Source organism: Salvelinus alpinus, chromosome 22 (assembly GCF_045679555.1).
Source record: "Salvelinus alpinus chromosome 22, SLU_Salpinus.1, whole genome shotgun sequence".
NCBI classification, from domain to species: Eukaryota; Metazoa; Chordata; class Actinopteri; order Salmoniformes; family Salmonidae; genus Salvelinus; species Salvelinus alpinus.
The window spans coordinates 7,401,304-7,424,974 of record NC_092107.1 but is presented as its reverse complement, the minus strand read 5'-3'; the positions used below and the strand labels follow the sequence as shown (position 1 = coordinate 7,424,974).

Below are 23,671 nucleotides of genomic sequence, written 5' to 3'. Positions count from 1 at the left end.
TAGAGAGTAAAAACAGAGAGTAGAGAGAGTAAAAACAGAGAGTAGAGAGAGTAGACACAGCGAGTAGAGAGAGAGAGAGTAGAGAGAATAGAAACAGAGTAAAGACAGTAGAAACCAAGAGTAGAAACAGAGAGTAGATACACAGATTAGAGGCAGAGAGAAAGGAAGAGGGTAGAGAGAGAGTAGAAACAGAGTAGAGTCAAAGAGTAAAAACAGAGAGTAGAGAGAGTAAAAACAGAGAGTAGAGAGAGTAGAAACAGAGTAGAAACAGCAAGTAGAGAGAGTAGAAACAGCGAGTAGAGAGAGAGAGTAGAAACAGAGAGTAGAAACAGAGTAGAGAGAGAATAAAGATAGAGAGAAGAGTCAGAGAGTAGAAACAGAGTAGAGACAAATAATAGAGACTGAAAGTAGAAACAGTAGAGACAAAGAGTAGAGACAGTAACACGCTAACAGGGCAGGAGTATCTCATTACCACACCCCTATACCTGGGGACCAGCCCTGGCCTAGATGCTCTGCAGCTAGATGGTGTTGCTAGATGCGCTGTAGCTAGATGCTCTGTAGCTAGATGCCCTGTAGCTAGAGGCCCTGTAGCTAGAGGCTCTATAGCTAGATGATCTGAAACTAGATGCCCTGTAGCTAGATGCTCTGTAGCTAGATGCCCTGTAGCTAGATGCTCTGTAGCTAGAGGCTCTATAGTTGGATGATCTGTAGCTAGATGCTATGTAGCTAGATGCCCTGTAGCTAGAGGCTCTATAGTTGGATGATCTGTAGCTAGATGCTCTGTAGCTAGATGCTCTGTAGCTAGATGCCCTGTAGCTAGAATCCCTGTAGCTAGATGCTCTATAGCTAGATGCCATGTAGCTAGATGCCATGTAGCTCGCCATGTAGCTAGATGCTATTTAGGGTCTGTAGCTAGATGATCTGTAGCTAGATGCTCTGTAGCTAGATGCCCTGTAGCTCGCCCTGTAGCTAGATGCTCTGTAGCTAGATGCCCTGTAGCTAGACGCCCTGTATCTCGCCCTGTAGCTAGATGCTCTGTAGCTAGATGCTCTGTAGCTAGATGCTCTGTAGCTAGATGCTCTGTAGCTAGATGCCCTGTAGCTATACCTTTATTCATCCCTTTAGTTACAGTATTATTGAGGTTTCAGACATGCTCCACAGTGTTATACCTCAGAGAGCTCATTGAAAGTCAGTCAGACAACATGCAGCTCATCTCCTTCAGAGTGGATCTTCATTAGTCATGATAATAAACCAGGGAATGGCAGACTAGAGAGGCTACTTATAGTATAATGTATAGAATGATAGCTAGTGATGATGTGTGTTCTACTGCTGTAATAAGCTATACATGTCGTCCCGGGGTGCAGTAGAGTGTGTGTGTTCGTGTTTGTGTGTGTGTGTACGCGTGTGTGTGAATGGGTGTGTGCATGTGTGTGTGAACTCTGCTGTAACGAGCTATAAAGATCAGTGTGTGTGAGTAGCAGAGGGTCAGAGAGAGCCTGGATGTGTCCCAAATTGCACCCTGCTTATATAGTGCACTACTTTTGACCAGAATCTATGGGGCTCTGTTCAAAAGTAGTGGGAATAAGGTACCATTAGGGACACAACCAGCCTGTCCACCTGAGCAGGGCAGCAAGGACACCTGGAGGTAGAACAGCCTGTTAAACACTGGATCAATATGAAACTTCCATTTGACTTCCATTTCATGGTTCCCCAGCTCCAATCAGCTAACTATATCCTCTGCTGCAGCTGCTGCTACAGAACAGAGAAGGTATAGTCATACAGACAGACAGACAGAGGGCAGAGACACAAAGCTAACCCTCCTTAGTCCTCCTCACCCTGTCAATGTTGCTAATAGATGTACACACACATAGAAATTTCAATCCACACATTCAAGAAGCTCCCAAAGAATAAACTGGGGGGAAAATAATTTACTGAACACAAGTACTGAGATTGTCAGTCACTAGTGTGTTACTATCTGTCTACAGACAGCTTTCAAACATTTTCTCTCAAACATTAAACACATTTCTCTTCTGACATGATGTTTCCCCAGTGAGTGAAACTGGTCAGACTGACATTTAGGACCAGGCAAGTAGTCTCTCTCTCTAGTTATTGGAGTATGATCCTCATGGCTGCTGTTCACTAAATACAAGGCTGTTAGATCCAGCCTCAAACGCAGTCTCTCTCTCTCTGTCTCTCATAATGAATGTTGTAAATGCTTTTTTTTCTGTTTGTAAAGTGTTGTTCTCCTTGTCCTCTAGTAGGTGTCTGGACGGTTGAGAAAGAAATAAGAAGCAGACAGTGTCATTATTGTGTGTGTGCCATTAACATGGGCCACCTGCAGCCCAGAGAGAAACCATCTGGTGTGTGCGTGTTATCCGCAGGACTGGCGTGTGTGTGTGTTCTGGCAGTGACACAGAGCTGAGAGGCCAGATGACATGCTGAACCAACAGTCGGCTCCCCCGGCACAGCTAACTGTATCCCAAATGGCACCCTATTGCCTACATAGTGCACTACTTTTGACCAGGGCCTCTGGTCAAAAGGGTACCATTCGGGAAGCAGCCTCAGTTACACAAAGACGAGTATTAGGCCCCAGAGAACTAGGGCTCAGAGTTTCTCCTGGAGGTCAAACTCCTGGTCCTCCTCATACCAGACCTGGGTCATCAGGCATGGGTTAGAGAACTGGCCTAGTGACTGCTCACCTCCGCTTATACCTCCCGATGAGTGCAGACAACTTGGAACAATAGGATTTAATAGCATCACAGAAATGAATGACGTTTTCTTTTATTGCATGTTTTGTTTGATGTGAGAGCATTTTGTAGTTTCTAAATCACAACATTTTGTTCCCCTTGTTCCTTTACTCCCTCTGCTCTGCTAGGCGGCATCCAAAACGGCACCCTATTCCCTGCAGTATATAGTGCACCACTCTTGACCACGGTCCACAGGGCTCTGGTCAAAAGTAGTGGACTATATAGGAAACAGGATGTAATTTGGGACGCAGCCCTAGTCAGCTCAATGAGGGAAAGTTAGTGACTAAGAGCACAACAGTTAAATGAAAAGTCTACAAAAAATAAAATGTTTCATTGAACGGACGTGTCATGTTCAATTGACAGAGGCAGTAAATATGTTACCTATAAAAATGACAATAAACTTCTCTCAGCTCAGCAACAGGCCCTGGCCGTAGTACACGGTTCAACCCTGGACCCTGAGGACACTGAGACCCTCTATAGCTCCTCACTTTATAAGGCTGGCCTTGGCAGTGAGAAGAACCCAGTGGTTGTCTGCGATCATACAACATTATGAATAACAGGATTGTACTGTGTGGAGAGAGACAGCAGCTACTGTCATATATGCCCCTGACCCTGTCATGTATTGACCAAACCCTAAACACTGAGCAAAAATGGTCCCATTCCATCAGGAGACTAGTTACTTCTACAGACTTTGTAGAATAGAGAAAATGGTTAGAAGCAGATATCAAGTATAGTTGTGTTGGGATGTGCTAAACTTTGAACATTGAGATATTAAATGAATGATGGGAAATGAAAGAGACTGGGTTATGTTAGAAGTGAATGGTTCTCAGAAGAAAGAAGAAGGCTTGGGAATGTGTATTAGATGAAAGAGAGGTTGAGGTCAGGAGGTGAGGACAGATTCTCTTAAGAGAGTAATAAATGTTTGTAATCCTGTTACCCTCTTTATTAGCTTCCTGTAGAGCCATAAAATGTAAGGATTGGAGAGAAAGGGGAGTGTCTTAAGTAGGATGCATATAAACGGTGAAATCTTTAGCTGTCTGATTTCAGCTGTACAGAACCTTTGGGGAATGATTAAACTTGGTTAAACAACTTCTTGTCAATAGGGGGGGGCGCTGTTTTCACTTTGGAAAAAATCGTGCCCAAATTAAACGGCCTCGTACTCTGTTCTAGATCATACAATATGCATATTATTATTACTATTGGATAGAAAACACTCTGAAGTTTCTAAAACTGTTTGAATTATATCTGTGAGTAAAACAGAACTCATTTGGCAGCAAACTTCCATATAGGAAGTGAAAAATCTGAAAACGAGGCTCTGTTTCAGGGCCTGCCTATTCAACTGGCTTTTATTTATCGATATGTATGCACTTCATATGCCTTCCACTAGATGTCAACAGGCAGTGGAAGGTTGAATGGGGTGTCTAGCTTGATCTGAGGCCGAATAAGAGCTTTTGGAGTGACAGGTCAGCCCTTTTGTCAGTTTTCCACGGCGCGCGAAGGAGCTCCACATTGTCTTCTGAAAAGCGTTCGGTATACACGGCGAATATCTCCGGCTCTGATTTTATTTGATACATATGAGAAAAACATCATAAAGTAGGATTTTTCAACCGAGTTTGATCAGTTTATTCAACGTTTATTGGGACTTTTGGAATTTTCCGTTCTTTGCGCCAAGAGATGATGGGATTGTTCGCGCCACAATGCTAGCCAAGGTTGCTAATTCGACAGAAGAAATGGACATTCTAAAACCAAACAACGATTTATTCTGGAAATAGGACTCCTTGCACAACATTCTGATGGAAGCTCAGCAAAAGTAAGACAACATTTATGATGTTATTTCGTATTTCTGTGTAATATGTTGACTCCTATTCTCCGCCGTGTTGGTGAGCGCTGTCTCACAATGTTGTGGTAAAGTTATTTTAAAAAATCTAACACAGCGGTTGCATTAAGAACCAGTGTATCTTTCATTTGCCATACAACAAGTATTTTTATGTAAAGTTTATGATGAGTTCTTTGGTCAGATTAGGTGAGTGTCCAAAATATCTCCGGACATTCTGGTGAATCGTTGCTACGTATTCACAATGTATAACCACGATTTGCAGCTCTAAATATGCACATTTTCGAACAAAACATAAATGTATTGTATAACATGATGTTATAAGACTGTCATCTGATGAAGTAGTTCAAGGTTAGTGATTAATTTTATCTCTATTTTGTCGGTTTTGTGCAAGCTATTTTGGCGGGGAGTAAATTGCGTTGTGTGTTTGGCTACTGTAGTGAGCTAATAGAAATATATATTGTGTTTTCGCTGTAAAACACTTAAAAAATTGGAAATATTGGCTGGATTCACAAGATGTTTATCTTTCATTTGCTGTACACCATGTATTTTACATAAATGTTTTATGATGAGTATTTATGTATTTCACGTTGCTCTCTGTAATTATTCTGGCTGCTTTGGTGCTATTTGTGATGGTGGCTGCAATGTAAAACCAGGATTTGTAGCTATAAATATGCACATTTTCGAACAAAACATAAATGTATTGTATAACATGATGTTATAAGACTGTCATCTGATGAAGTTGTTCAAGGTTAGTGATTCATTTTATCTCTATTTGTGGGTTTTGTGAAGGCTACCTATGCGGTGGAAACATGGTGAAAATATGCCGTTGTGTGTTTGGCTATTGTGGTTAGCTAATATAAATACATATTGTGTTTTCGCTGTAAAACATTTTAAAAATCGGAAATGATGGCTGGATTCACAAGATCTTTATCTTTCATTTGCTGTATTGGACTTGTGATTTCATGAAATTATATTATATGATATCCCTGTCCCGTTAGGCTAGGCTATGCTAGTCAGCTTTTTTGATGAAGAGGATCCCGGATCCGGGAGAGAGAAGCGGTAGAGGTTTTAAGCTTCTATAGTGTCCGTGAGTTATTTACTCAGAAAAATAAGAACCTAACAGTTGACAAGAAAAACTGTTGAAATAAGGTTGCTTATTACAGTGTCCCGATAGCGGGTTAGTGTCGCCAAATACGCTCCTGTGTTATCCTCTGGGTCTACAGTATTCTGTTTATCTTTTCAATCACACATACTGTAAATCAATCAGCCAGGAGCATGCTGACTAACCATAGTCGTCTAACGTCTTGCAGGGAATGTCCAGGTGGGTGGAGCCAAAGGGGTTTCGTACGAATCTCCGCCTCCTCCGTAGGTCGTCCTCCCAGTAGTCCAGACGCCAGAAGTCATTCAGCTGACTGAGAGACAGACAGAGACAGACAGGTTAGACTGAGAGACAGACAGGTTAGACTGAGAGACAGACAGAAACAGACAGGTTAGACTGAGAGACAGACAGGTTAGACTGAGAGACAGACAGAAACAGACAGGTTAGACAGAGAGACAGACAGAGACAAACAGGTTAGACTGAGAGACAGACAGGTTAGACAGAGAGACAGACAGAGACAGACAGGTTAGACAGAGACAGACAGAGACAGACAGGTTAGACTGAGAGACAGACAGATACAGACAGGTTAGACAGAGACAGAAGGAGACATACAGGTTAGACTGAGGGACAGACAGGTTAGACTGAGAGACAGACAGAGACAGACAGGTTAGACTGAGAGACAGAAGGAGACAGACAGGTTAGACTGAGGGACAGACAGGTTAGACTGAGAGACAGACAGAAACAGACAGGTTAGACTGAGAGACAGACAGGTTAGACTGAGAGACAGCCAGAGACAGACAGGTTAGACTGAGAGACAGACAGGTTAGACAGAGAGACAGACAGGTTAGACAGAGAGACAGACAGAGACAGACAGGTTAGACTGAGAGACAGACAGGTTAGACAGGTTAGACTGAGAGATAGAAGGAGACAGACAGGTTAGACTGAGGGACAGACAGGTTAGACTGAGAGACAAACAAAGACAGACAGGTTAGACTGAGAGACAGACAGAGACGTACAGGTTAGACTGAAAGACAGACAGGTTAGACTGAGAGACAGACGTTAGACAGACAGAGAGAGACAGGTTAGACTGAGAGACAGACAGAGATAGACAGGTTAGACAGAGACAGACAGAGATAGACAAGTTAGACTGAGAGACAGACAGAGATAGACAGGTTAGACAGATACAGACAGAGGCGGACAGGTTAGACTGAGAGACAGACAGAGATGGAGAGACAGACAGAGATGGACAGGTTAGACTGAGAGACAGACATACAGGTTAGACTGAGAGACAAACAGAGATAGACAGGTTAGACTGAGACAGACAGAGATAGACAGGTTAGACTGAGAGACGGACAGGTTAGACTGAAAGACAAACAGAGATGGACAGGTTAGACTGAAAGACAAACAGAGATGGACAGGTTAGACTGAGACAGACAGACAGGTTAGACAGAGACAGACAGGTTATACAGAGACAGACAGGTTAGACAGAGACAGACAGAGATAGACAGGTTAGACTGAGACAGACAGAGATAGACAGGTTAGACTGAGAGACAGACGGCGATGGACAGGTTAGATTGAGATAGACAGACAGGTTAGACTGAGAGACAAACAGGTTAGACTGAGAGACAAACAGGTTAGACTGAGAGACAAACAGAGACGGACAGGTTAGACTGAGAGACAGACAGAGACGGACAGGTTAGACTGAGAGACAGACAGATGTGAACAGGTTAGACTGAGACAGACAGACAGGTTAGACAGAGACAGACAGACATAGACAGGTTAGACTGAGACATGTAGAGATAGACAGGTTAGACTGAGAGACAGACAGAGATGGACAGGTTAGACTGAGACAGAGACAGGTTAGACAGAGATGGACAGGTTAGACAGAGATAAACAGGTTAGACTGAGAGACAGCCAGAGATAGACAGATTAGACAGAGACAGACAGAGATAGACAGGTTAGACTGAGACAGACAGAGATAGACAGATTAGACAGAGATAAACAGGTTAGACTGAGAGCAGGTTAGAATATACACACACAGACGACACGAACACGCACGCACGCACGCACACACACACACACACGCACTGGGGGCTACATAGAGTACACACATAGCAGCACGGGAGCCGCCGCAGCAGCAGAAGCCACTACACTATAAATCACTAACACTCCCATTAACAAATACAGCATCAAATTACAAGTCTAAATGGCCCAGCTTGCCTCCTTTTTAACTATGTTTTTTAACAAGACTTGTAAATCAGAGAGGTAGGACCCTCAACCTAGGCAGGGAGGGAGTAAGGGCAGGATGGAGGGAGGGATGGAGGGAGGCAGAGAGAGAGAGAGGGAGGCAGAGAGAGAGAGAGAGAGAGCGAGAGAGAAGGAAAGGGGAGGCAGGGAGTGAGGAGGGAGGGAGAAGGAAAGGGGAGGCAGGGAGATAGGAGGGAGGGAGGCAGCCAGGGAGAGAGGAGGGAGGCAGTGAGCCATGGAGGGAGGGAGGCAGCAACGTGGGGTTTAATGATGGGGAGGGTCTGAGAACTATAAAACAGCCCCCCTTCCCTCTCTCACTCCTTCCCTCCCTGTGTGGGTATGTGGAACCATGATTAAAATAATGTGTTGAAATATTCATTGAAATAATTCTCAGAGCCCTGGGGCAACCCAAAAGAAAACTGCATTTTCATTCATTCATTATTAATAAGAGTGAATTAGAGCCTTAAAAACAGGAGAGAAAGAAGGGAACAGCTCCAGCATGTGGTAACCATCTTTGTAAATGATTATTGCAACATTCGCAGGGAGGACCAGGGAAGGAGGAACGTTTTATTGCTTGCAGCTAATGCAAACCATTAAGCAGTGGACCCAGCATCAGGTTACTAAGTGCAGCTCTGGCTGGACACATTTCAAAGGCTTTGTGTTTCCTTCAAGGGGAACTAAAAGTAGAAAAACACTGCAAGTAATTTACATACTCCAAACGGAGCTGTGGAGAGAAATATGGAGCGAGGGAGAGAGTGATGATTAAAATGATAGTAGAGCAGATGACAGTTTGGTCTGAGAAGATCCTCAGTCACATCAATGGACCATGTGCTTTATCTTCATCCTCTCCATCTAGACCAGAGTGAGGAACTACACAGTCCTCCTGCTCCTCCGACGGTGTCCCACATGGCACCATATTCCTAATATTGAGTTGCACCCCCCCCTTTGCCCTCAGAACAACCTCAATTCATTGGTCCATGGACCCTAAAAGGTGTCGAAAGCATTCCACAGGGATTCTGGCCCATGTTGACTCGCTTCCCACAGTTGTGTCAAGTTGGCTGGATGTCCGTTGCTGAACCATTCTTGATACACGGGAGAAACTGTTGAGCGAGAAAACACTGCAGCGTTGCACTCAAACCGGTGCGCCTGGCGCCTACTACCATACCCCGTTCAAGGCAATTCAATCTTTTGTTTTGCCCATTCACCCTCTGAATGGCACACATACACAATCCATGTCTCCATTGTCTCATAGTTTAAAAATCTTTCTTTAACCTGTCTCCTCCCCTTCTACAGTCTCCTCCCCTTCAATCCACTGATTGAAGTGGATTTAACAAGTGACATCAATAAGGGATCATAGCTTTCACCTGGATTCGCCTGGTCAGTCTATATCATCGAAAGAGCAGACGTTCCTAATGTTTTGTACACTCAGTGTATAGTGAACTACTTTTGGCCAGGGCGTACCAGTACACGACCATATTAAAATGATGCCTCCACCTCCACCTTGTAAATGATCCAGTCAGTGTGTATTACCACCACGAACAACAACAACAACCCAGACAGCCTCCCAGTTGTCAATCCACCTCCAGCTTTGGCAGTCTGGCTAGCAGCCAGGGCTTCCATTGTATACCTTCCCCCACACCCCCAACCTCTCTCTCTGCCATAATATTGAGTCAGTCTAAACAGATTAACGTGTTTCAAGGGGATCACATCACCAAACCGTTCTGTGAATATAATATGAATATAATATGAATGTAATATCTACAACTGTCAGTAAGCTGAAGGCTCAGGAGACTTAGCAGGCCTTTGACAGCCACGAGCATCAATCAACTGTGTGTGTGTGTGTGTGTGTGTGTGTGTGTGTGTGTGTGTGTGTGTGTGTGTGTGTGTGTGTGTGTGTGTGTGTGTGTGTGTGTGTGTAGAGTATCTGCACGTCTGGAGCTTGTCCGATGTCTGTCAGTCTCCCAGCAGGCTTGGAGCTGAAGAACAGAGATGTCAGTAGGTGGAGGGACAAAGCCACGTAAATGATATTGTAAACGATAGATTACATAGCCGGAAAAATGTAAATCCACTGTAGGCAGACGAGAGATTACCGTTACAGATTATAACCTCTAATTCCCACTACAAATAGTCTGCCTACCGTGGTGGACGAGGAAGGAGCTGCTTTGAACATTTCCTCTGCAATGTATTAAACATATTAAACACATATGATGCATGAGATTTGATTTGCTGAAGGATAATCATTGTTGTACAGCAACCTAAACTACAAGCCAAAATGTTTTCATTTGTATCTAGCTAATATGAATCAAACGTTAAACAAACCAACCCCAAGATTACATGAATTGATTAACCAAGCAAACATGATGATTCCCTCCCCCCAACCTCATCCCACAGCATATGCTTTCACTTCGGAGGTGGCTTAGTAGTGAAGGAGAAGCAGAAAGCGAAAGAGGGCGAGGAAGAAAGGGAGAAGGAGAGAGGGGCCAGTGATACTCTAAATCGTGCGGTTGGCACCAGACAGGTTCTGGACCGTCGTGCCAAGCTGCTGTGCTGAAGGAGGCTGGGCCAGGCAGATCAGTGAGGGTGGTCCGGGATGTCTTCCAAATGGCACCCTATATAGCGCACTATGGGCCCTGGTTTAGAGAAGTGCACTACATAGGGAACTCCATTTGGGAATGGCTCCCATAGGGGGCTTCTCAGTCTCTCACACACACACACACACACACACACACACACACACACACACACACACACACACACACACACACACACACACACACACACACACACACACACACACACACACACACACACACACACACACACACACACACACACACACACACACACACACACACACACGTCAAAAGTAGTTCCATTTGGTATTCTGAGAGTACTGATGGTATCCGGAGAGTACTGATGGTATCTGGGAGCGTACTGATGGTATCCGGAGAGTACTGATGGTATCCGGAGTGTACTGATGGTATCCGGAGAGTACTGATGGTATCCGGAGAGTACTGATGGTATCCGGAGAGTACTGATGGTATCCGGAGCGTACTGATGGTATCCGGAGTGTACTGATGGTATCTGGGAGCGTACTGATGGTATCTGGGAGCGTACTGATGGTATCCGGAGAGTACTGATGGTATCCGGAAAGTACTGATGGTATCCGGAGTGTACTGATGGTATCCGGGAGCGTACTGATGGTATCCGGAGTGTACTGATGGTATCTGGGAGCGTACTGATGGTATCCGGAGTGTACTGATGGTATCCGGGAGCGTACTGATGGTATCCGGAGTGTACTGATGGTATCCGGAGTGTACTGATGGTATCTGGGAGCGTACTGATGGTATCTGGAGTGTACTGATGGTATCTGGGAGAGTACTGATGGTATCCGGAGAGTACTGATGGTATCTGGGAGAGTACTGATGGTATCCGGAGAGTACTGATGGTATCCGGAGAGTACTGATGGTATCCGGAGAGTACTGATGGTATCCGGAGAGTACTGATGGTATCCGGAGTGTACTGATGGTATCCGGGAGCGTACTGATGGTATCCGGAGTGTACTGATGGTATCCGGGAGCGTACTGATGGTATCCGGAGTGTACTGATGGTATCCGGGAGCGTACTGATGGTATCCGGAGTGTACTGATGGTATCCGGAGTGTACTGATGGTATCTGGGAGCGTACTGATGGTATCTGGAGTGTACTGATGGTATCTGGGAGAGTACTGATGGTATCTGGGAGCGTACTGATGGTATCCGGAGTGTACTGATTGTATCCGGGAGAGTACTGATGGTATCCGGGAGAGTACTGATGGTATCCGGAGTATACTGATGGTATCCGGAGAGTACTGATGGTATCCGGAGAGTACTGATGGTATCCGGAGAGTACTGATGGTATCCGGAGTGTACTGATGGTATCCGGGAGCGTACTGATGGTATCCGGAGTGTACTGATGGTATCCGGAGTGTACTGATGGTATCTGGGAGCGTACTGATGGTATCCGGAGTGTACTGATGGTATCCGGGAGCGTACTGATGGTATCCGGGAGCGTACTGATGGTATCCGGGAGAGTACTGATGGTATCCGGGAGAGTACTGATGGTATCCGGGAGAGTACTGATGGTATCCGGAGTGTACTGATGGTATCCGGAGTGTACTGATGGTATCCGGAGTGTACTGATGGTATCCGGGAGCGTACTGATGGTATCCGGAGTGTACTGATGGTATCCGGGAGAGTACTGATGGTATCCGGAGTGTACTGATGGTATCCGGGAGCGTACTGATGGTATCCGGAGTGTACTGATGGTATCCGGAGTGTACTGATGGTATCTGGGAGCGTACTGATGGTATCTGGAGTGTACTGATGGTATCTGGGAGAGTACTGATGGTATCTGGGAGCGTACTGATGGTATCTGGGAGAGTACTGATGGTATCCGGGAGAGTACTGATGGTATCCGGGAGAGTACTGATGGTATCCGGAGTAGTACTGATGGTATCCGGAGTAGTACTGATGGTATCCGGAGTAGTACTGATGGTATCCGGGAGCGTACTGATGGTATCCGGAGAGTACTGATGGTATCCGGAGTGTACTGATGGTATCCGGGAGCGTACTGATGGTATCCGGAGTGTACTGATGGTATCTGGGAGCGTACTGATGGTATCTGGAGTGTACTGATGGTATCTGGGAGAGTACTGATGGTATCTGGGAGAGTACTGATGGTATCCGGAGTGTACTGATGGTATCTGGGAGAGTACTGATGGTATCCGGGAGAGTACTGATGGTATCTGGGAGCGTACTGATGTGTATCTGGGAGAGTACTGATGGTATCCGGGAGTAGTACTGATGGTATCTCGGAGTATACTGATGGTATCCGGAGTGTACTGATGGTATCCGGAGTATACTGATGGTATCTGGGAGCGTACTGATGGTATCCGGAGAGTACTGATGGTATCCGGAGTGTACTGATGGTATCCGGGAGCGTACTGATGGTATCCGGAGTGTACTGATGGTATCCGGAGTGTACTGATGGTATCTGGGAGCGTACTGATGGTATCTGGAGTGTACTGATGGTATCTGGGAGAGTACTGATGGTATCTGGGAGCGTACTGATGGTATCCGGAGTGTACTGATGGTATCTGGGAGAGTACTGATGGTATCCGGGAGAGTACTGATGGTATCCGGAGTATACTGATGGTATCCGGAGTATACTGATGGTATCCGGAGTATACTGATGGTATCCGGAGTGTACTGATGGTATCTGGGAGCGTACTGATGGTATCCGGAGAGTACTGATGGTATCCGGAGTGTACTGATGGTATCTGGGAGCGTACTGATGGTATCCGGAGAGTACTGTTGGTATCCGGAGTGTACTGATGGTATCTGGGAGCGTACTGATGGTATCCGGAGAGTACTGATGGTATCCGGAGTGTACTGATGGTATCCGGAGAGTACTGATGGTATCCGGAGAGTACTGATGGTATCCGGAGTGTACTGATCGTATCCGGAGAGTACTGATGGTATCCGGAGAGTACTGATGGTATCCGGAGCGTACTGATGGTATCTGGGAGCGTACTGATGGTATCTGGGAGCGTACTGATGGTATCCGGAGAGTACTGATGGTATCCGGAGAGTACTGATGGTATCCGGAGAGTACTGATGGTATCCGGAAAGTACTGATGGTATCCGGAGTGTACTGATGGTATCCGGGAGCGTACTGATGGTATCCGGAGTGAACTGATGGTATCCGGGAGCGTACTGATGGTATCCGGAGTGTACTGATGGTATCCAATTTGTAAGTCGCTCTGGATAAGAGCCTCTGCTAAATGACTTAAATGTAAATGTAAATGTATCCGGGAGCGTACTGATGGTATCCGGAGTGTACTGATGGTATCCGGAGTGTACTGATGGTATCTGGGAGCGTACTGATGGTATCTGGAGTGTACTGATGGTATCTGGGAGAGTACTGATGGTATCTGGGAGCGTACTGATGGTATCCGGAGTGTACTGATGGTATCTGGGAGAGTACTGATGGTATCCGGGAGAGTACTGATGGTATCCGGAGTATACTGATGGTATCCGGAGTATACTGATGGTATCCGGAGTATACTGATGGTATCCGGAGAGTACTGATGGTATTCAGAGTGTAATGATGGTATTCGGAGTGTACAGATGGTATTCTGAGTGTACTGATGGTATTTTCAGTGTACTGAATTTGATGGTATTCTGAGTGTACTGATGGTATTCGGAGTGTGCTGATGGTATTTTCAGTGTAATGAATTTGATGGTATTCGGAGCGTACGGATGGTATTCAGAGTGTATTTGGAGTTTGCTGGTGGCATTCGGAGTGTACAGGTGGTACTCGGAGTGTACAGGTTGTATTCGGAGTGTACAGGTTGTATTCTGAGTTTACTCCGAATACCATGATGGTATTTTGAGTGTACTGGTGGTATTCGGAGTGTACTGGTGGTATTCGGAGTGTACTGGTGGTAGTCGGAGTGTACTGATGGTATTCGGAGTGTACTGATGGTATTCGGAGTGTACTGACGGTATTCGGAGTGTACTGACGGTATTCGGAGTGTACTGACGGTATTCGGAGTGTACTGACGGTATTCGGAGTGTACTGACGGTATTCGGAGAGTACATATGGTATTCAGAGTGTACTGATGGTATTCAGAGTGTACTGATGGTATTCAGAGTGTACTGATGGTCTTCGGAGTGTACTGATGGTCTTCGGAGTGTACTGATGGTCTTCGGAGTGTATTCAGAGTGTGCTGATGGCATTCGGAGTGTGCTGATGGTATCCGGAGAGTACTGATGGTATCCGGAGTGTACTGATGGTATCCGGAGTGTACTGATGGTATCCGGAGAGTACTGATGGTATCCGGAGAGTACTGATGGTATTCAGAGTGTACAGATGGTATTTTCAGTGTACTGAATTTGATGGTATTCTGAGTGTACTGATGGTATTCGGAGTGTGCTGATGGTATTTTCAGTGTAATGAATTTGATGTTATTCGGAGTGTACGGATGGTATTCAGAGTGTATTTGGAGTTTGCTGGTGGCATTCGGAGTGTACAGGTGGTATTCGGAGTGTACAGGTTGTATTCGGAGTGTACAAGTTGTATTCGGAGTGTACTGATGGTATTCGGAGTGTACTGATGGTATTCGGAGAGTACATATGGTATTCAGAGTGTGCTGATGATATTCAGAGTGTACTGATGGTATTCAGAGTGTACTGATGGTATTCAGAGTGTACTGATGGTATTCAGAGTGTACTGATGGTCTTCGGAGTGTATTCAGAGTGTGCTGATGGCATTCGGAGTGTGCTGATGAAATTCGGAGGGTGCAGATGGAATTCGGAGGGTGCAGATGGTATTCGGAGTGTACTGATTGTATGTGGAGTGTGCTGATTGTATTCTGAGTGTACTGATGGTGTTCTGAGTGTGTTGAATTTGATAGTATTCTGAGTGTACTGATGGTATTCGGGTGTACTGACGGTATTCGGAGTGTACTGATGGTATTGTAAGTGTAGTGTAAGCCTATATTCGGAGCAGAATAAGAGAGAAGGAAATAAAACTAGATGTTGCATACTGAGAGGTGTTAAAACGGTGATGTTCTCGTCCATAAATTCACTCAAATCCATCTAATAGGACATGTCTGATATTCTCCAGCATCTGAAGCTATATGTCTACTCTGCTTTGCTGAATCCAATATGAGCACAAAAAGCTTAATTTCATGCATGAGACAGAGAAATGCATGCAGGGAAATAATGTGACCCTAGAACAGCTTCAGACACAGATGTCCTCCAGGCGGGTTACACAATCTGTTTGATACTAAACAAAGATTTAGTAAATGTCTGCCAGCTAAGGTCTTCTATTGATGTTAGGCTAACAGACTTACAAAAACAGACAAATACTACCAAATGATATGAGGGTAATGACTTGCAAACAATAATTGGACTATATACTGAACATTTGATCAATATAGACTGTACAGACTGTAAAGTGCAAGGCAGTGACAGCCAGTTAATCTCAATTGGATCTGTGAGGACGACTGACTGGCTCTCCACTTCCCCGTTCTCCCCTCGTAGTGGGGCTTCAGGACAGGCATAAAGAATGACTGAGGCCAAGCCTCCCAGAAACTGGCTAAATGTATTAGCCCTGTCACACATCAATCACACAAATGGATTTCAAACTGCATTTTAAAAGCTCATTTTCCAGACCTGATAACCAAGAGGAAACATGGCGGCCATTATTCACGGATGCTTTTAGAATTTAAGTGCAGTGCAATAAATGTGTAAAAACACTATCTTCTCTCCTTTTTCCTCTGTGTATTTAAATCCCATCTCTCCTGAATGTGTGTGTGTGTCTCGGGGCTGTGGAGACAAAGACAGATTTAACACCCTGGCTCCACAGGGAATGTGTTCTGTTGGTAAAAGGCAGTAAAACCTGACAGCCATGACTCAAAATAAAATGGTGAAGTGGGAAATAAAAGGACTGAAGACAATTTCACAACACAAATACAGCCCAATCTAGGACAGTGGGAGCTGGTTTGTAGTGATGAACTAGGCTAGTATTGGCACTGGGGACAGTTATAGTATAGTGATATACTGTAGAGAAGTATAGTCATAGTATGGTATAGTGGTATAGTTACAGTATATACCGTGAGCTCCAAAAATATTGGGATAAATTCACTTTTATGTGTATTAAAGTAGTCAAAAGTTTAGTATTTGGTCCCATATTCCTAGCACGCAACAATTACATCAAGCTTGTGACTCTTCAGATTAGTTTGTGCCCAATAGAAATTAATGGTAAATAATGTGTCATTTTGGAGTCACTTTAACTGTAAATAAGAATAGAATGTTTCTATACACTTCTACATTAATGTGGATGCTACCATGATTATGGATAGTCCTGAATGAATCGTGAATAATACATTGAATGAGAACGTTACAGACGCACATACAGTTGAAGTCGGAAGTTTACATAGACTTAGGTTGGAGAACTATAGTTCTGGCAAGTCGGTTAGGACATCTATTTTGTGCATGACACAAGCAATTTTCCCAACAATTGTTTACAGACAGATTATTTCACTTATAATTCACTGTATCACAATTCCAGTGGGTCAGAAGTTTACATACACTAAGGTGCCTTTAAACAGCTTGGAAAATTCCAGAAAATGATGTCATGGCTTTAGAAGCTTCTGATAGGCTAATTGACATCATTTGAGTCAATTGGAGGTGTGCCCGTGGATGTATTTCAAGGCCTACCTTCAAACTCAGTGCCTCTTTGCTTGACATCATGGGAAAATCAAAAAAAATCAGCCAAGACCTCAGAAAAAAATTGTGGACATCCACAAGTCTGGTTCATCCTTGGGAGCAATTTCCAAACGCCTGAAGGTATCACGTTCATCTGTACAAACAATAGTATGCAAGTATAAACACCATGGGTCCACGCAGCCTTCATACCGCTCAGGAAGGAGACGCGTTCTGTCTCCTAGAGATGAACGTACCTTGGTGCGAAAAGTGCAAATCAATCCCAGAATAACAGCAAAGGACCTTGTGAAGATGCTGGAGGAAACAGGCACAAAAGTATCTATATCCACAGTAAAACAAGTCCTATATCTTCCTATATCTGTTACGCTCGTTGTTGGAATGAGTGGACCAAGGTGCAGCGTGGTAGGCGTACATCTTTCTTTATTCAATGAACACCGAAAAAACAACAAACACAAACGAAACATAAAGTTTAGTAGGGCTAAACAGCACAGCACCAAACTAGATCCCACAAACTACAGGTGGAAAAAGCTGCCTAAGTATGATCCCCAATCAGAGACAACGATAGACAGCTGCCTCTACCCGGCCAACAAAGAAATAGATTGCCCACCCTAGTCACACCCTGACCTAACCAAATAGAGAATTAAAAGGATCTTTAAGGTCAGGGCGTGACAGTATCTGATGAAACAAAAATAGAACTGTTTGGCCATAATGACCATCGTTATGTTTGGAGGAAAAAGGGGGAGGCTTGCAAGCCGAAGAACACCATCCCAACCGTGAAGCACGGGGGTGGCAGCGTCATGTTGTGGGGGTGCTTTGCTGCAGGAGGGACTGGTGCACTTCACAAAATAGATGGCATCATGAGGGTGAAAAATGTTGTGGATATATTGAAGCAACATTTCAAGACATCAGTCAGGAAGTTAAAGCTTGGTCACAAATGGGTCTTCCAAATGGACAATGACCCCAAGCATACTTCCAAAGTTGTGGCAAAATGGCTTAAGGAGAACAAAGTCAAGGTATTGGAGTGGCCATCACAAAGCCCTGACCTCAATCCTATAGAAAATTTGTGGGCAGAAATGAAAAAGTGTGTGTGAGCAAGGAGGCCTACAAACCTGACTCAGTTACACCAGCTCTGTCAGCAGGAATGGGCCAAAATTCACCCAACTGATTGTGGGAAGCTTGTGGAAGGCTACCCGAAACGTTTGACCCAAGTTAAACAATTTAAAGGCAATGCTACCAAATACTAATTGAGTGTATGTAAACTTCTGACCTACTGGGAATGCAATGAAAGAAATAAAAGCTGAAATAAATCATTCTCTCTACTATTATTCTGACAATTCACATTCTTAAAATAAAGTGGTGATCCTAACTGACCTGAAACAAGGAATTTGTCAGGAATAGTGAAAAACTGAGTTTAAATGTATTTGGCTAAGGTGTATGTAAACTTCCGACTTCAACTGTATATCATACCCCCTCAAAAATGCTAACCTCCCCTGTTACTGTAGTTGTGAGAGGTTAGCTTGTCTTAGGGGTATAATATTTGTATGTCTGTGACTTTCTCGCTCACTATTATTCCTGATTATATTCAGGGCTATCCATAATCATGGTAGCATCCACATGAATGTAGAAGTGTTTAGAAACACATTCTATTCTTATTTACAGTTAAAGTGACTCCAAAATACATTATTTACCATTCTTTTCTATTGGGCACAAAATAATCTGAAGCACAACCAAAACAAACTCTAAATGAATCCAACAGGTTTGCAGAGTCACAAGCTTGATGAAATCAGAAAGTGCTAGGAATATGGGACCAAATACTAAACGTTTTACTACTTAAATACACATAAGTGAATTTGCCCCAATACTTTTGGTCCCCTAAAATGGAGGGACTATGTACTAAAAGGTCTGTAATTTCTAAACAGTTTGCCCGATATCGATGAAAATACCCTCACATTAAAGCAGACAGTGTGCACGTTAACCTCATTGTCATTTTATCATTCCAAATCCAAAGTGCTGGAGTACAGTCCCAAATCAACAAACAGTGTGTCACTGTCCCAACACTTTTGGAGCTCACTATATAGTTGTATAGTGACTTAAGTCTGTACGATGTCCTTATTTGACAAAATCGACCACAGGACACCAATGACATGACTGTACTTATTCCCATTTCCATTGAGGTTATTCATCGGAGAGGAGAGCAGAGGAGGAGGAGAGGAAGGAAGGAACAGGGCAGGCTAAAAGTAATACTTGGTGTATATCAGGCCTGCCCTTTACTGCCTGCAGATGATTTTAGAGGCTTGTTGAAGACTGAACTGTCCATCAAAGAGTAGCTACAATAACTACTTATAACACTGTCTGTCAAAGTGCAGCTACAATAACTACTAAAAATACTGTATGTCAAAGTGCAGCTACAATAACTACTAAAAATACTGTATGTCAAAGTGCAGCTACAATAACTACTAAAAATACTGTCTGTCAGAGAGCAGCTACGTTAACTACTAAAAATACTGTCTGTCAAAGAGCAGCTACAATAACTACTAAAAATACTGTCTGTCAAAGAGCAGCTACAATAACTACTAAAAATACTGTCTGTCAAAGAGCAGCTACAATAACTACTAAAAATACTGTCTGTCAAAGTGCAGCTACAATAACTACTAAAAATACTGTCGGTCAAAGTGCAGCTACAATAACTACTTATAACACTGTCTGTCAAAGTGCAGCTACAATAACTACTAAAAATACTGTCTGTCAAAGTGCAGCTACAATAACTACTTAAAACCTGTTATGGCTGCAGGGGGCGTATTGGAAAAACTGGAAAATATGTGCCAATTTTCAAACGGCCTCTTAATCAATTTTTGCTCTTACAATATGCATATTAATATTAATATTGGATAGAAAACAATCTCTAGTTTCTAAAACCGTTCTAATTTTTTCTCTGAGTGGTACAGAAGTCATTTGGCAGCACTTTCCCTGACCAAGAAGTAGAATGTCAGAAATCTATGCTCGCTTCAACGTTATGCCTATACATGGTCATTATACGTAAGACCCTACGTACACTCCGTACGCCTTGCTCTGGGTGTCAAGAGGGTATGAGAGAAGAAATTTAGTGAATATCTTGTTCAGAGGTTGAATAAGAGCTATTTCTTTGACGTGACCGACCACTTCCGGAAGTCTGAAGCGCGCGACTTGGGAGTGATATTGCGTTCTGTTTTGCTGCTGTTTTGGACGGGAACAATCTCCGGCTGGGTTTTTATTTGATAAATGAGACCATATCATCGTAATGTATGTTTTTTCAATATAGTTTAATCAGATTATTTGAATTTTTTTCGGGAGTTTTGCCGTGTTCCGTTCTGACTTTTTTTACGTTGGACAAATCCGTGCCAGTCGACCAGTGCCAATGCTAAGTGAGAAGGGAAAGTTGCCATCCTGACTACAAACAACGACTCATCTGGACAAAGGACACCCTGATCAACATTCTGATGAAAGATCAGCCAAAGTAAGACCCAATTTATAATGTAATTTCATATATCTGTCGTGCATGTCAACTGGTCGCGGGCGCCCAAGTGTGTCTGGCTATTGTGGCTATGCTAACATAGCGCTACATTTTGTTTTCGCTGTAAAACATTTAATAAATCGGAAATATTGTCTGGAATCACAAGAATCCTGTCTTTCAATTGCTGCACAGTATGTATTTCTCAGATATGTTTTATGATGAGTAATTAGTTATTTGACGTTGGTGTCTGTAAATGTTATGGCTGCTTTCGGTGCAATTTCTGATTGTAGCTGAAATGTAATTTATGATTTATACCATAAATATGCACATTTTTCAAAAAAAACATATGCTATACAATAAATATTTTATCAGACTGTCATCTTATGAAGTTGTTTCTTGGTTAGTGGCTATATATATCTTTATTTGGTCGAATTAGTGATAGCTAGTGACGGAGTAAAAACTGATGGAGTTAGAAAAGTACTCTCTTTTGCTGACGTGGTTAGCTAATAGATTTACATATTTTGTCTTCCCTGTAAAACATTTTAAAAATCGGACATGTTGGCTTGATTCACAAGATGTCTACCTTTCATATGCTGTATTGGACTTGTTAATGTGTGAAAGTTAAATATTTTAACAAACTAGATTTTGAATTTCGCGCCTTGCACTTGAGCTGGATGTTGTCATAAGTGTACCTGTGTCGGGATTGCAGCCCAAACAAGTTTTAAGAACTGCCTGTATCAAGACTGAGGCTATGGGCCCTGGTCAAAAGTAGTGCACTATATAGGGTATAGGGTGCCATTTGAGACATATCCAATCACTAGCACCAGGCTGTTGTATGCTGGACCCCATCAAGGTCATATCTCTGTTAGAAACACAACAAACCATTATATCAACAAACTACAGTATCAACAAACCATTACAGCTGAGCACGTTGTCAAAGACCCAGTTAAGAGTGTTCACTCCAGAGTGTTCTTCAAACATGGCGGTAAACTGGACCATGGTTCTGATGTTTATTTCGAACATGCTTATTTCTAATGAGGTCATACAGATAGTTCTAAATGAAACATAACCGTCTGGAGGGACAATCATTCAGATAGAACAGAAGTATACAAGTTTAAATTAGAACAGAACTAACCATGTTTCAGATGGAACAGAACTAACCATGTTTCAGATGGAACAGAACTAACCATGTTTCAGATGGAACAGAACTAACCATGTTTCAGATGGAACAGAGCTACTCATGTTTTAGTTCGGACAACACTATCCATGTTTTAGTTAGAACAAAACTATACTGGTTTCAGCATCAGACAGTTTCTCCTGACAGAGAAGACTATTGTGAGAGATTAGAAAGAAAAGGAACGAAAGATTCAATAAAACACCATTATATTCTCTTTAAATGCTTCTATTTGAGACCTAAATGGGGGATAATTATAATAAATAGCAGCAAATCAGTGACTAATCTATTTAAAGAAGCAGGACTGGTTAGTGTCACACCACACACACCCTGTCCTGTGAAGTGGGTACCCTGCCCTGCACCCCGAGCCCTGGCCTCACACCCTGCACCCCGAACCCCGTGCCCTGTGTGACTCTGACACTAAACACACTCCAGAGCTCTCAGATTAAGTCCTTCTGAGAACAAATGGCCTTTCTTCTCTCCTCCATCCACACTCTGTCCATCTACCAATGAGAGGAAGCTATTCATTGTCTATGGTTTATGGTCTAGACTAGGGTCACTGTTAACATGATTCACTGGTCAGTATTATCATGACACACTAAACCATTCTGCTCTGGGTACATGCCAACCATGTCCTGAAATGTAAGCATGGAAATACTAGGGTTGCAAAATTCTAGTAATTTTCTCAAAATTCTCAGTTTTTCTAGAAATACTGGTTGGAGGATGCTGGATTTCCTGCGTATTCCCTTGTGATTCCGGGAATTTTCTAACTTGGTTTTCTGGAAAACCTGAGAAGTTTGGAGAAGTTACCAGAATTTTGCAACCCTAGAAAGTACTTCTTGATGATCTCACTATAAACAAATCATCTACCAAACGATTATGCTTCTGAAACCTATCATATCACTAAAAAACAGTGCAGTATTATATATATATATATATATATATACACTGCTCAAAAAAATAAAGGGAACACTTAAACAACACAATGTAACTCCAAGTCAATCACACTTCTGTGAAATCAAACTGTCCACTTAGGAAGCAACACTGATTGACAATACATTTCACATGCTGTTGTGCAAATGGAATAGACAACAGGTGGAAATTATAGGCAATTAGCAAGACACCCCCAATAAAGGAGTGGTTCTGCAGGTGGTGACCACAGACTACTTCTCAGTTCCTATGCTTCCTGGCTGATGTTTTGGTCACTTTTGAATGCTGGCGGTGCTTTCACTCTAGTGGTAGCATGAGACGGAGTCTACAACCCACACAAGTGGCTCAGGTAGTGCAGCTCATCCAGGATGGCACATCAATGCGAGCTGTGGCAAGAAGGTTTGCTGTATCTGTCAGCGTAGTGTCCAGAGCATGGAGGCGCTACCAGGAGACAGGCCAGTACATCAGGAGACGTGGAGGAGGCCGTAGGAGGGCAACAACCCAGCAGCAGGACCGCTACCTCCGCCTTTCTGCAAGGAGGAGCAGGAGGAGCACTGCCAGAGCCCTGCAAAATGACCTCCAGCAGGCCACAAATGTGCATGTGTCTGCTCAAACGGTCAGAAACAGACTCCATGAGGGTGGTATGGGGGCCCGACATCCACAGGTGGGGGTTGTGCTTACAGCCCAACACCGTGCAGGACGTTTGGCATTTGCCAGAGAACACCAAGATTGGCAAATTCGCCACTGGCGCCCTGTGCTCTTCACAGATGAAAGCAGGTTCACACTGAGCACATGTGACAGGAGTGTGAAGGTGAACGGAAAGGCTCTGGAGCAACGAACCGCCCTTGCTGTCTCTGCCAGGCCGGTTCCCC

General features: G+C 43.7%; 1 protein-coding gene across 4 annotated transcripts in view; it reads right to left on the bottom strand.

The window, feature by feature from the left end:
- The window catches only part of LOC139548896 (neurobeachin-like), a 354,477-nt gene that overhangs the window by 180,725 nt on the left and 150,081 nt on the right, over positions 1-23,671 (bottom strand). For all 4 annotated transcript variants that reach the window (XM_071358831.1, XM_071358832.1, XM_071358833.1 and 1 more), the window contains one exon: positions 5,872-5,996. In XM_071358831.1, coding sequence (XP_071214932.1) covers positions 5,872-5,996 — 125 coding nt within the window. The remainder of the gene's footprint in view (positions 1-5,871; positions 5,997-23,671) is intronic.